This window comes from Aquarana catesbeiana, linkage group LG02, assembly GCF_042186555.1.
Source record: "Aquarana catesbeiana isolate 2022-GZ linkage group LG02, ASM4218655v1, whole genome shotgun sequence".
Taxonomy (NCBI): domain Eukaryota; kingdom Metazoa; phylum Chordata; class Amphibia; order Anura; family Ranidae; genus Aquarana; species Aquarana catesbeiana.
In genome coordinates, this window is record NC_133325.1 from 136,779,177 (window position 1) to 136,793,549 (window position 14,373).

General features: G+C 43.1%; 1 protein-coding gene across 1 annotated transcript in view; it reads right to left on the reverse strand.

The window, feature by feature from the left end:
• The window catches only part of CUL5 (cullin 5), a 128,714-nt gene that overhangs the window by 59,179 nt on the left and 55,162 nt on the right, over positions 1-14,373 (reverse strand). The window contains 3 exon segments of the mRNA XM_073613504.1: positions 4,746-4,810; positions 6,588-6,695; positions 7,471-7,601. Coding sequence (XP_073469605.1) covers positions 4,746-4,810; positions 6,588-6,695; positions 7,471-7,601 — 304 coding nt within the window.

Consider the following 14,373-nt stretch of genomic DNA (forward strand, 5'->3'; position numbering starts at 1 on the left):
CTATTCCTGCCTTCACACTGCCAAACAGACCTACTTTATCACACTCATTAACACCTTCTCATCCAGTCCATGTCAACTCTTCTCTACCTTCAACACTCTACTCTGTCCTCCACTGCCTCCACCCACCAACTCACTCACTGCCCAGGAGATTGCCAATCACTTCAAAACTAAGATTGATACAATTCATGAGGAGATCGCCAATGCGCAAAAACCTCCCCCATGCAACACCCCATGTCCACAGATACAATCATTACTTCCCTCATTCAACCCTGCTACTATTACTGAGGTTGCTAAACTTTTATCTAACACTCATCTAACCACCTGCCCCCTGGATCCTGTTCCCTCGCAAATGCTACGCTCACCCTCTGACTCGATTCTACACTCTCTAACTCACATTTTCAACCTCTCCCTCTCTTCCCAAATTCTCTAAAACATGCTCTAGTCCAGTGTTTCTCAACTCCAGTCCTCAAGGCGCACCAACAGGTCATGTTTTCAAGATTTCCCTCAGATGAAACGGCTGTGGTAATTACTAAGGCAGTGAAACTGATCAAATCACCTGTGCAAAATAGTGGTAATCCAGAAAACATGACCTGTTGGTGCGCCTTGAGGACTGGAGTTGAGAAACACTGCTCTAGTCACCCCCATACTTAAAAAGCCCTCACTGGACCCCACCAATCTCAACAACTTACGTCCCATCTCCTTACTCTCCTTCTCCTCCAAACTTCTTGAAAGACTGGTCTACAACCGACAAAGCGACCATCTGACCATGAATAAACTTCTTGATCCCCTTCAGTCCGGTTTTCAACACTCTACCGAAACTGCTCTCCTTAAACTCTCAAATGACCTACTAATGGCTAAAACCAGTGTACACTATTCTGTATTACTTCTCCTGGATCTCTCTGCTGCCTTTGACACTGTGGACAACCCCCTCCTCCTCAAAAAACTCCACTCCTTTGGTCTCCGTAACTGTACTCTTCGCTGGTTCTCATCCTACCTATCACACCGCTCCTTCAGTGTCACTTACAACTCTACTTCCTCCTCTCCTCTACCTTTCTCCATTGGGGTCCCCCAAGGTTCTGTTCTTGGACCTCTCCTTTTCTCAATCTACACCACCTCCTTGGGTCAGTTGATTGCCTCCCACGGCTTTAAATATCATCTCTACGCTGATGACACCCAAATCTATCTCTCCACCCCCCCAGCTCTCTCCATCTGTCTCCTCACGCAGTACCAACTTACTAGCAGACATATCAGCCTGGATGTCACATCACTTCCTCAAACTCAACCTATCCAAAACCGAGCTCATGATATTTCCTCCCTCAGGTGCCGCTTCCCCTGATTTCCCTGTCAATATCAACGGCTCAACTATCAACCCATCTCCCCACGCCAAGGTCCTAGGTGTAATCCTGGACTCTGAACTAACCTTTCGACCCCACATTCTATCACTATTCAAAACTTGCCGCCTCAATCTCCACAACATCTCCAAGATATGCCCCTTCCTAACCAATGTCACCACAAAGCTTCTAATCCACTCCCTGGTCATCTCTCGCCTCGACTACTGCAACTCCCTCCTCATTGGTTTACCTCTAAATAGGCTATCCCCACTTCAGTCCATCATGAACGCTGCTACCAGGCTCATCCACCTCACAAACCGCTCAGCGTCTGCTACACCCCTCTGCCAATCCCTCCATTGGCTGCCACTCAGTCACCGAATTAAATTCAAGATACTAACTATAACTTACAAAGCCATCCACAACCTGGCTCCCAGCTACATCTCTAACCTAGTCACAAAATACCATCTTAACCGTTCTCTTCGCTCCTCCCAAGACCTCCTGCTCTCAAACTCCCTTGTCACCTCATCCCATGCTCGCCTTCAGGACTTCTCCAGAGCCTCCCCCATCCTCTGGAATGCTCTACCCCAATCCGTCCGATTTTCTCCTACTTTAACCGCTTTCAGACGATCCCTGAAAACTCATCTCTTCAGAGAAGCCTATCTGGCCCCCAACTAACAACGTTTATCTTCTCAATCAGCACATCACCCACAGTTATTACCTCCTGTATCTCTTGACCTTCCCTCTTAGATTGTAAGCTCTAAGGAGCAGGGCCCTCTGATTCCTACTGTATTAAAGTGTATTGTATTTGTACTGTCTACCCTCAAGTTGTAAAGCACTACGTAAACTGTTGGCGCTATATAAATCCTGTATAATAATAATAATAATAATATTTGCAGTGCTACCTCACATGTGTTTTTTTATTGTTTATTTTATCTACACTTTCCCTTTTTTTCTTTTTGATCCTATTACAAGGAATGCAAACATCCCTTGTAATGGGAATAGGGCATGACAGGTCCTCTTTATGGAGAGATCTGGGGTATAAATTATAAGCAGCGTTAATATTGGCAGCAAATTTCGATTTAGTTTTAGTCTTAGGACTAAAATGGCATTTTAGCTTTAGTCTCATTTTAGTCTTTTGCAAGTGTTTTTGTTTTAGTCGTATTTAGTAGGACATTTTAGTCGACTAAATTGTACTGGAGATTTATTTAGTCGACTATAATCTCCAGTACATTTTAGTTGACTAAAGTCATTTTAGTCGATTAAAATCTAATGGGTTTAGTTACATTATAATGCATTATTTAAGCATTTCTCTACAATTCCCAAACTCCTTATATACTCCTGGGGTGAAAAATCTAATAAGTTGATATTTATGGTATTAAGGTTTGAACGTGACACAGATTTAGTCGTTCTATAAGGTCTTTAAGGTAAACCAAGTTTCATACAAGAATATTGCTTTTTTTGACAGAAGTGTAACATTAAAAAAATAAAAATAACTCTTTGCGTGATGATGCCACCATGCAGTGCACATTTACATGAACTTTTCTGCTTTAAGAAAATATATGTTTGGGGGGGTGTTTATGTAATCTTCAGGCCTAAATAGATTTTGTAAGCATGGGTGCAAAAACAGCTCTGGCAACAAAAGGGTTAACCCTGCACAGATCAGACAGAGTGCTGCTCTCCAGTAGTGGACAAGCTGTGAAGCCTATTGACAAGGAGCAGGTCTCCTTCAGGGGGCTTTGATATATCAGTATGAAGTGTGAGTGTGTGGCAGTGTGTGAGAGGGTTAACTACACAGCCAAGTCCCCCGCCATCCTAATAGAACATCCCACTTCAGGCTGCAGATAACAGACATTGATAGTCTAACCTTTCTGCGGACAGCCTAATATCTACAAATGCCGGGCTCCATCCAGAGGAAGCAGGAGCTCCGTGGAAACCAGAGGTTCTGAGGGTAAACGTCCCTCCTTCACATTTTCATTTAGTTTTCACTCGCTAAGGAAAACGGAATCGATTTTCATCATAGTTTTCGTCAGAGGACGAAAATGTGGTGTACTTTTAGTTTTCATCACTTTAAAAATGACGTCACTTCTGGCCTCCGAGGCTCTATGGTAGATTCATTCTCTGTCTCGCCGATCGCACAGACGAGTCGGGAGAAGCACCGGAGGGTGGCAGGGGGGGAGAACGTCCTATCCCATCATCTGTAAAAGCAATCTAGCGGCTAGCTGCTATGATCACTTTTACTTTGCAGGGAATTGGCGGCTGAAAGAAAAGATATTTGAATGATGCCAGGCATCATTCATATATCTCCACTCCAGATATCTCCACTCCAATATATCCAGGATGTCATTTGTTGGCCTAGGGATGGGAAATGGTTAAGGTCAGGTAAATCAGAAATATTGCAAACTATTATTTTGTATTTTCTTTTTCGACCAGCAAGTGGAGCTTTAGGTACTTTTCACATGAATATCCTTATTTACCCCCATTGATAAAAAAAGAATGTTTATAAAACTCAGTAGTTCAAGGTGAAAGTTACACACACACACACACACACACAACACATTAGAGTGACTCATCCTCCATCAAAGAGCTCATTCTGAGGTTTAAGTGACAGCCAGTCTGCCTGAAAGCACAATGCCTGTAATATCTTTTTAGCTGACTCATGGTGCTCAGGAAATCCTCCATCATGTATGAAATGTTAAACGTAAATGTTATATATACAGTACCGTGCAAACACTTTAGACGCTTGTTGTAAAGTGAGGATGCTTTAAAAAAAAAGGGAAAAAAAAGAATAAAATGAATAATTTTTATTATTTCAAATCTAGGTGCATAAATTGAAAAAGAAAAATCAAGATAAATTTAAACATGTCCACCCTTTGCCTTTAAAACAGCCTCAATTCTTCCAGGTACACTTGCACACAGCATTTTCTAGGAATTTGGCAGGTTAAAAAAACAAAACACAGTTCTTCTGCTGATTTAGGCTATCTCAGTTGCTTCTGTCTTTTCATGTACTACCAGAAAGACCCAATGTTGAGATCCGTTCTCTATGTCTGAGGCTGCTGCAGAAAGAAATGGGGCCTCCCTAGTATTGTATGGTGGATTTGATTTAGTTTTTTTTTTTCTATTTAAGTACTTTGTAGGTTGTTTATTGATAAATAAAAAGTACTTATTTTTAAAAGCATCCTTTCTTTACAGCTATTACTATACTATATAAAAGATATAAGACAGCAGTTTAAAAACTATTGAACCTAAAAAATACATACAAAAAACACAAACAATAAAAAAAATACAAAATTAAATATAAGAGACCGAAATTACAGACTTATCTAAAGATGAAAAGGGTAGAGAGGTGCAACTAATAAGCAAGAGAGAGCATTACGCTTGTGTCTCCCCATCAACAATAAGAAAAAAGTACTTTACCCTTTTTGCTTTAGTGGTAGCTCCAGTTTAAATATTGTTGCATCATTCACCACAGCCTTGTATGCCTAGAGGATAATAACAAGCACAATGAAAATGTTTGTTTCCTTTCTAAAGGATACAAAAGTCACAAATGTAAAGATACAAACTCAAAAATCAATTGGAAAAATTTTATACATAACCAATGCTGCCTAAATATGTCAAAATATCCTATAATAAATAGGTAATTAAACTCATCCCTGTCATTCCCAAGATCAAATGTTTTTATACACTTGTCTGGTTACCATGGCGCTGTCACAGCATGCTTTGTGAAATAAAAAAGAAATCAAGAAGTGTTGAGTTTTTTTTAAGCATTGTGTAGCTGTCTTAAAGTGTTACTAAACCCACAACAGTAAAATCAGTCTGTATATGCAGTAAAGCATGCTGGTTATATTTATTGCAGAACCTAAGGGGTTAATCCTCCTCACTGTGTAAAAAGGCTGTTTGATCCTGGCTTCTCTGCTCCTTCCCTCCTTCCACTGTCCCCTGATAATACAGAGTCTATGGAGTCAGGCTGAACATGCTCAGTTTTGGTGTGTATTGCTAGAGAGGTTTTTTCTTTTCCTTGGGAGGGTACATGTGATCAGCACAGGGCCAATCAGCACTGTCCAGACAGAGGGTCAGGGGTTCTGCATCCTCATAGGACGGTCAGAAAACTCCTCCTCCAAGCTTTAACCAGTGCTTGGTTGGACACCAATAGACGTCACAAGACTGCTCTAACTGCTGATGGGAAAAGGTATTTAGCACGTTATATTTACTAAAATAATTGCATTTCTATGTTCTGTGTACTGGGTCTAGTAACACTTTAAGGCTATCTCACAGGGTGATTAAAAACTGTGTTCAGGCCAAAGTTTTAGTTATGCGAGTATACTTAAAGAAGCTTTGTCATTAAGTCAGAATGGTTTAATGGACAGTAGTGGTGTGGAAATCCGAAGACGAAACCACTGAGTGGTGTAGGGGACTCGGGAGATCAACACTCTCGGAAGGGTTGGTTGTGTCATATAAGGCACCTGCTTGATCGGTCACTCTTAAAAAGTGAAAGATCACACAGTGCTGTGTATATGTACAGGGGGCAACAGACAGACACCTAGAGCCACAGTGCTGATTCACTGTTCTGAATGGTCAGCACTGCTTATTCATAATAGTTAAAATGATCACTCCACTGAGCGCTGCAGTGCTGTGTGAGCCATCAGCCAGGGCTGTGCATGTTTAAGAGCAACCCCTGCTAGAGAGAGAGAGGGCAGGGACACTGTGCTGCAAGTGCAGGCATTGTAAGTTAGGCTGCTAGCAGGGGTTAAGAGCGCCCCCGCTAGTGGCCAAAAACCTCTGCAAAAACTACGGTAAAGTGCCGCAAAAAATGTTGGTGCTTTACCGCTGACGCCCCAGTGTGAAAGTAGCCTAAGGGATTGTAAGTAAGGGAAACTGGCAGTGAAGCCTTCAGGCTTCACAGCTGGTTTCTTATTGCGCATGCGTGCTTCCCTTTTCTCAATGGTCCCGCTGTTTTCTGGGACCTGTGCGTGTCCCAGAAGGCAGTGTGGGCTTTCGGGGAAGGGGCCGGAAATGTCGTAGATCGACGATCTTACCCAGAAGTGGGAGCGGGTACCCGTCAAAACCAGGTACACGCTCCCCCCAAAAAGTGCCAGACGCGGCAGTGGAGGGTGCGAACAAGTGGAGCTTCCCCTTTTGGGTGGAGCTCCGCTTTAACTTAAGCTTTTTTTTTTTTTTTTGGAGTAATTTAACAATAATACATGAATACATGGAGAAGAATAGATAAATGAGGTATAGCGGACTAAAATTTATGCCTACCTTGTCTCGAGCAGTAAGAAACCTTGGATCATCTTGAAAAGCTTCTTTTACTAGTTTGCTAAATCTATTAAACAATGTCAGTAATTGCTCTACATACTTCTCAGAATCCTAGCCCAAAAAAAAGAAAAACAGCATTATGCTTTATTCGGGTTATATAGCTCTAGCTAATTTATGGTTTGAGAAAAATCACCAGTAAATACAGAATGAGAAAAGGATGTGGAGAAATCTGCTTATTAGAGATAACTAAAAGAGCACTTAATTTTCAAAGAAAACGTTTTAACCGAAGCTAACATACATTTTTTCCCCAATGCTAAACAATGGAGACATGGTGATGAGCATCCATATGAAAAATAAATCAGTAAAACTTATTAGACTTAAATTAGACATGTTTCTTATTTGGGTTGTTACCAACAATTATCTTTTTAAAATGCAATAAATGTGATATTACTTTCATCTCTTAAATTACAGTGTATCACGGCTTGTATAGTAAGATAGCAAATTAATAAAAAGTGTGAATTCATCTCCCAGAGTACACTCTTGTAAATTAGGTAACGGCAGGATATTTAAGCTGTCCATAGATGAAAAAATATGAACCCCCCCCCCCCCCCCAAAAAAAAGAATAAAAAAAAAAAAAAGATTCCCCTGTTCAAGGTCAATATAGAAATCCTCCCCGTTGTGCCTTCTTAGTGTATTCTGACAGCAGGGACTCCTCTGTTCTCAGAATACAATGGTAAGTGATCACACTGATACAATAAACAAAAACGGTCAAACAAGAAATACCTTCATTTTGGTTCATGTATGGCTAGATTTATTTATACAACTCTATACAATTCAGACATGACTGGATTACATGGAAAAGATGATATAAGAACAGAATACTTACAGTAGTAATGGTTTCTGCAGCTGCCACCATGTCTGCTAATCCAGCACTCACAATGTGCTCCTCAAGGTCCTTTAACATTGGCTCAATTCCACTTGGAACTTTATCCATGAGTGAAAACATTAAGTGCAACTCTATTGAGAGACCAGAGAAGAGCTTTAGCCCAGATGGGATCATCCTTCCAAACACACACAAACCAATATAAAAAAGTGTGTGATACAGAACAAAAACTGACAAGTGTACCAATAGATATGAACCAGGACAAAAGAGCCCATCAGTAAAAACTGGGGTCAATGTATCAGTTATGTTGCCCAAGACCTGAATATCACAGATTTCGGCAACAAATCCACCATTTGTTTTATGAAATTAAATCCGCTGCGTTTCAGACATATACAGTGAGGCAAAAAAAGTATTTGATCCCCTGCTGATTTTGTACATTTACCTAATGACAAAGAAAGTTTATAATTTTAATAGTAGGTTTATTTCAACAGTGAGGCAGAATAACAAAAAAAATCCAGGAAAACGCCATTTTAAAAAGGTTATAAATTGATTTGCATTTTAATAAGTGAAATAAGTATTTGACCCCTTCACAAAACATTACTTAGTACTTGGTGGCAAAACCCTTGTTGGCAATCACAGAGGTCAGACGTTTCTTGTAATTGGTCACACGGTTTGCACACATCTCAGGAGGGATTTTGTCCCACTCCTCTTTGCAGATCCTCTCCAAGTCATTAAGGTTTCGAGGCTGACATTTGGTAACTCGAACCTTCAACTCCCTCCACATATTTTCTATGGGATTAAGGTCTGGAGACTGGCTAGGCCTTTCCACGACCTTAATGTGCTTCTTCTTGAGTCACTCCTGTGTTGTCTTGGCCATGTGTTTTAGGTGAATGTCATGCTGGAATACCCATCCACGACCCATTTTCAATGCCCTGGCTGAGGGAAGGAGGTTCGCACCCAAGATTTGACGGTACATGGCCCCACCCATCGTCCCTTTGATGTGGCAAAGTTGTCCTGTCCCCTTAGCAGAAAAACACCCCAAAGCATAATGTTTCCTCCTCCATGTTTTTTTTTTTTTTTAAAAGAAACATGTTTATTCAGAAAAAAAATACATGTAAAAAGCATACAAGCATATCGTACTCTATACATATCTCCTGAGTAGTTATGTGGTATTTACATGCATGCACAAACTTTTGTAAAATAAACTAAAAACGAAAACTCTGGCACTTTTGTAATGGCAATCAAAACACACTAGTAGGACACAATATTTCCCCATCCTCCCTTCCCGTGGTACATTATCATAATTGTGCAGACCTCAGGACAGTTCCCAGCACCAAACCTCTTATTGTAAATATATCTATACATCGAATGTATGGTATTGTTAAGCCATTTATCCCAAACCCTATTATACTTAGTCGGACATCCCCTGTGTTTATATATAACCTTTTTGTAGGGTAGGGACAGATTCACCATTTTAATCCAGTCCTGAAAAGTAGGAGGGGAGGCCCTCATCCAGTGTTTTGCCACCAGTTTTCTGGCGCAAAAAAGTGTTTCTTATAGAAGAGTAGCAGTAAATTTGTCTATGGTAACATCTGGAAGCAGCCCTAGTACACATAACCTTGGTTCCACCTGAACAGGGGATCCCATATCATCATGCAAGAATTTAATAATTTGATTCCAGTAAGTTTGGATAACCGGGCAAGACCATATAAGGTGGAAAAAAGAGCTTGATAAGCTTGTGCATCTTGGACATTGAGTGTCTTGATTTTGGGAGAATTTAGCTATTCTAGCTGGTGTAAGGTAAGATTTGTGGATTATATATAACTGCGTCATACGCTCCGGAAGCCTAGGGGAGGCCCTTTTAACGTTTTCCAGAACCTCGTCCCAATCATCATCCTCCACTGGGCCTATATCCTCTTCCCATCTAATTTTCGCTGTGTCAATTATGCCCGCAACCGAACGTGCCCAAAGGGCTGAGTAGAAAGTTGATATCAGTTTAGTCGATTCTACTCCCGTTATGACATCTACCAGGGACAACACTTGTGGAGTTGGGTACCCATTTGCAAATTGTGTTTGTAGGGCATGTTTGAGTTGTCTATAATTGAATAACATGCGTGGAGGCAGTTGAAACTCAGCACTCAAAGAATTAAAGTCTCTTACTTCCGATGGGGTAATTACCTGGTGCAGAAAAATTATTCCCTTTGTAGCCCATCCAACAACCCCAGGGATCGAAAGCAATTCTCTCAATTGCGGGTTGTGCCACAGAGGAGTATGGGAGTGAAAAAAATCCGCGCCGATTAATTTTAATGCTATCTCCCAGACACGTTGATGCTGTTTCAGTAAGGGTCCTCGGCCCACTGCTCCCCTCCCACCAGTTCTACCCCTGAACAAAACCTGTAAGGGGGTGTAGGTATCCTTATTGGGTTTATTGCAAACCAGAGCCTGGTACTTAGCGCTGTCTGTGTTGTGAATGTAGTAAAAGTGAGACAATTGTGCGGCTATATAGTATGAGTGAAAGTCGGGTAGGGCTGTTCCTCCTGATGAGGTAGGGTTTTTAAGAGTGTTCCAAGCCAGTTTATGCCTACACGAGCCCCAAACAAATGAATTGATAAGTTTGTCGATTGTTTTGAATACTTTGAGGGGGATAAGTACTGGTGAGTTCCAGAACACATACAGAAATTTTGGCATTATGATCATTTTAATAAGGTTGATCCTACCCATGATCCCCAATGGAAGACGTGCCCATACCTGTATGTGTGATTTAAGGTATAAAAAGAGCGGTTCTATGTTGTTGTCTAAAAATTCCGTGGGGTCCCTAGTTATTTGTAGTCCCAGATATTGAATGCATGCCACCCTCTGCAGGGGGAGACTTGCTGATAGTCTAGTGGGCGGTGATATATCTAGAGGCAGAATTTGTGAATTTGACCAGTTCATTCGTAACCCCGAATGTTTTCCAAAATTTTCAATTGTGTGGAGGGCAGCCTGTAGCGACGGACCTGAATCCTCCAGATACAGGAGCATGTCATCAGTGTATAAACTCACCTTTTCCACCAAGTTTTCCATTCTAAGGCCCTGTATCTTTGGATTGTTCCTAAGGGAAATGGCGAGTGGCTCCACTGCCAAAGCATACAGAAGCGGGGAAAGTGGGCAACCCTGTCTAGTCCCTCGTTCAAGGGGAAATGGGTCCGATGTTCTCCCATTCACCGACACACTGGCCTCAGGTAGATAATGAAGTAACTTAACCCACTTTATAAAATTGGGTCCAAATCCAAACCCCCTCAAACACTCCCACAGGTATCCCCACTCCACAGAGTCGAACGCCTTGGCGGCGTCTAGTGCCACCACTGCCCTATTTTCGATCTCCTCATGCACTGCCGAAACGTTCATGTATAGACGACGTAGATTCATAGCCGTGTTTTTCCCCGGCATGAATCCCGTCTGATCCGGGTGTATTAGGGATAAAATGATTTGGTTCAAGCGGATAGCCAAGATCTTTGCCAAGATCTTAACATTGGCCTGGAGTAATGAGATCGGACGATAAGACTCGGGGTACAGGGGGTCCTTACCCGGTTTGGGAAGCACTATAATCACCGCTTTTCTAAGTGAGTGGGGAAGGGACTCAGATTCAAAAATGTGGTTATATAACCTCAGTAGCTCAGGCACCAGTACCTCCGAATAAGCTGCATAGAAGTCTAGTGGCAAGCCATCCATCCCGGGAGCCTTAGCAGGCGCCAGGGATGCCACAGCCGCCGTAATCTCGTCCACGGTAAGCGGGGCCTCAAGGGCCTCCAGCTGTGATTCCGAGATCTGGGGAAAGGGAACATTTTGCAAAAATACCCGAGTTTCCAGCGCGGTGACCTGCACTTTAGAAGAATACAGATCTGCATAGTACACCCTAAAAGTATCCACCACTGATTTGGGATCAGTCAACAGTACATCACCCGTGTCCTTTAGGGAGACAACCACAGGAGGCCTAGTGTCCTGTTTAGCCAGGTACGCTAATAGTTTACCCGCCCGTTCACCTTGTTCAAATACTCCTTGTTTTGAGAAAAATAATTTTTGTTTAGCCCTTTCAAAGTGCAATTGATCTAATATACGGGTATGAAATTTAAGTGCTGAAGCTTTGTCTGGTGTGGGGTCTGTATTAAATTAGTTTGTAATCTCGTCTAGTTTCTCGGTCGCCTCATGGAGTAGCGTTCTTGAGGTGGTTTTTAGTCTATTTATACGTGTTGTCAGTAGGGCCCTGACGTGCAGTTTGAATGATTCCTAGACCATTCCCACGGAGGCGGTGTATCTGTTGGTGTTAAAGAAATGTTGCCACTCACCAGGTATGTCTTCCTGATCCCCCAGTATCGATAGCCAAAATGGATGGAGGCGCCACAGCCTAGGCCCCGTCGGCAGGGATAGTATCAGAGAGGCCCAGCATGGAGCGTGATCGGACAGGGACCTAGTGTGATAACCTGAGTCTGTTAGTAGAGGGAGTAGAATGTTTGAGGTGAGTATCATATCTATGCGTGACATGGAGGAGTGTGACGCAGAGAAGCAAAAAAATGCTCTATCACCCGGGAGCTGATGTCTCCACGTGTCTCTAATAGAGAATTCTGCTAGTGTGCGTCCAAGTCTGGTAGTGTTGGTGGGCTGAGTGTCCCGGTTCACCTGTAACCTGTCCACAGATGGATCTAATACCATATTAAAATCCCCAAGCCAAATGGCTGGTATTAAAGGGTGTTTTGTCATATAAAGAAGGCCCTCATTAATCAAAGTGGAGGTGTACGGTGGGGGGTATATAAAACGCCAATATAAGATATTGAGTGCCTGATATGGTGCAATGCAGGAAAATAAATCTGCCCTGAGGGTCAGTCTTTACTGATATACAGCTAAATGGAGTGGTCTTAGCTATTAGGAGAGAGACCCCCCGTGAGTATGGGGTGTGGGTGGCATGATAGGACCAACCTATCCACGGGCGTTTTAAGGCGCTCTGAAGTTGTCCAGTGACATGCGTCTCAGTCAAAACAATAATGGCAGCGCGATAGGATTTAAGACAACGGAAAATCGCAGATCGCTTAATTTTATCTCTAATCCCCCTAACATTCCACGTTAGGAACTTTATGCTAGGCATGCTTAAGTTGTTTAAGATTATTGAGACGCATGTCACTGAGGTGTGCCCGAGACATAGACACCCACCGCCCCCACCATCCGGAAGTCCCCCAGCCATACAGTCGCAAATTATGTCTTATAAAGTGTCCATCAGTACTTTCTAATGTGCCAGACGGTAATAACCATATAAACATCAAATAACATTTCCCCTCCCCCCCTCCCTGCCCTCCACCTCCCAAACTTGGTTGGGGCATACAACCCAAAACCTGTGCGATTGTGCAAGAGTAGCTGTCTACTCGCATAGTGCGAGCTATAGTTTTCTATCTTAACCTTTGTCCACTGGGGGCACATTACCGCTTTAATTAGCAGAGCACGTGCCACCAGTGAAGGCGAACAAACCCTGGTGTAAAATTAGCAATGCAATTGACAGATGGCATTACTTAGCAGTGGTCGGTATATAAGTGTTCCCAACCGACCACTCCGCCGTGATATATAGTAATCATACATGACATATCTAAAAACTGGTAACCAAAGGAAAAAGGAAAAATAACAACTCAAAGTGACATATGACCTCCCCTCCCACCCCTCAGAAAAATAAAAAGGCATTTCTGGCAAGGACGTGAGCATGTGAAAATATAGTCTGCCGACCGGGTCCATGTATAGGAGAAAAAAAATAAAAAAATAAAAGGAATTTTGCTTGTTCACAGCACAGGCTCACAAAGTTGGAATGATCTAAGGCAGATCCTTTTGGTTGTACAAAACCTGAGTTCCTCAGATGTGTGGGGTAAAGCATCCCATGCACATGTTAACCTCATGTAAAGCATAGAAACCCTTTGCAGGTAGAGTATGTAAGTCACTGTTCGCAGGGAAAGAAAAGTAAAGTAAATGAGGCAACTTACAGACACCAAAGCTGCAGACCTAAAAATCTAACTGGGGGGACTATTCCTCTCCGCTTCACGCTGGTCCAGCCAAGCCACTGCCTGGGTTGGGTCCTCAAAGAAATGTGCACGGTCCTCACCCACCACCCGAAGGCGGGCCGGAAACAACATTGCATACTTTAGGTTGTGGACCCTTAGGCGCCGTTTAACCTCTCCAAAGCGAGCCCGCTGTTTTTGAACCTCTGCAGAGAAATCCGGGAAGGCCATCACGTGTCCCGATTGGAACGGTATATTCCCCTTGGTTCTTGCCAGGCGGAGAATGGCATCTCGGTCCCTGAAATTCAGTAGCTTTGCTATGAATGTGCGTGGTGGTGCTCCTTCAGGGGGGCAACGGGCAGGCATTCGGTGGGCACGTTCCACGACGAATGTAGTAGAGAAGGCCTCTCTGCCATACGCAGTGATGAGAAGCTTTTCCAAAAAGGTGGCTGGGTCAGGGCCCTCTGAGCCCTCCGGCAGGCCAATGAACCGGATGTTAGATCTGCGGGCCCGATTCTCAAGCTCGTCGTGTTTCTGAGCGAGTTGTTGGAGTTGGCGCTGCATGTCCTCCTGGCAATGTTGTAGGGGGTATATTATGTCCTCCGCTCGACTTATCCTGGTCTCCATTTCTGTGACCCGCTCCCGGATCTTGGTCATGTCCTGGCGGATTAGCGAAATGTCCACCTTCACTTCCTCTATCTTAGAGGTTAATGTGGCTTGGCATAACGAAATCGCCTCCAGGACTTTAGTGGTGTCGGCTGCCTCGTGTTCTGCCTGTTGGGCGGCATGAGATGTTGCTGAGGCGCCATCTTGTCCCTCCAGGTCCCGGTCTACTCGGCGGTATCTGTCTAGGGAGGAGGATGCCGTGTTGTTTCTCTTCGGTGGAGACATGTTA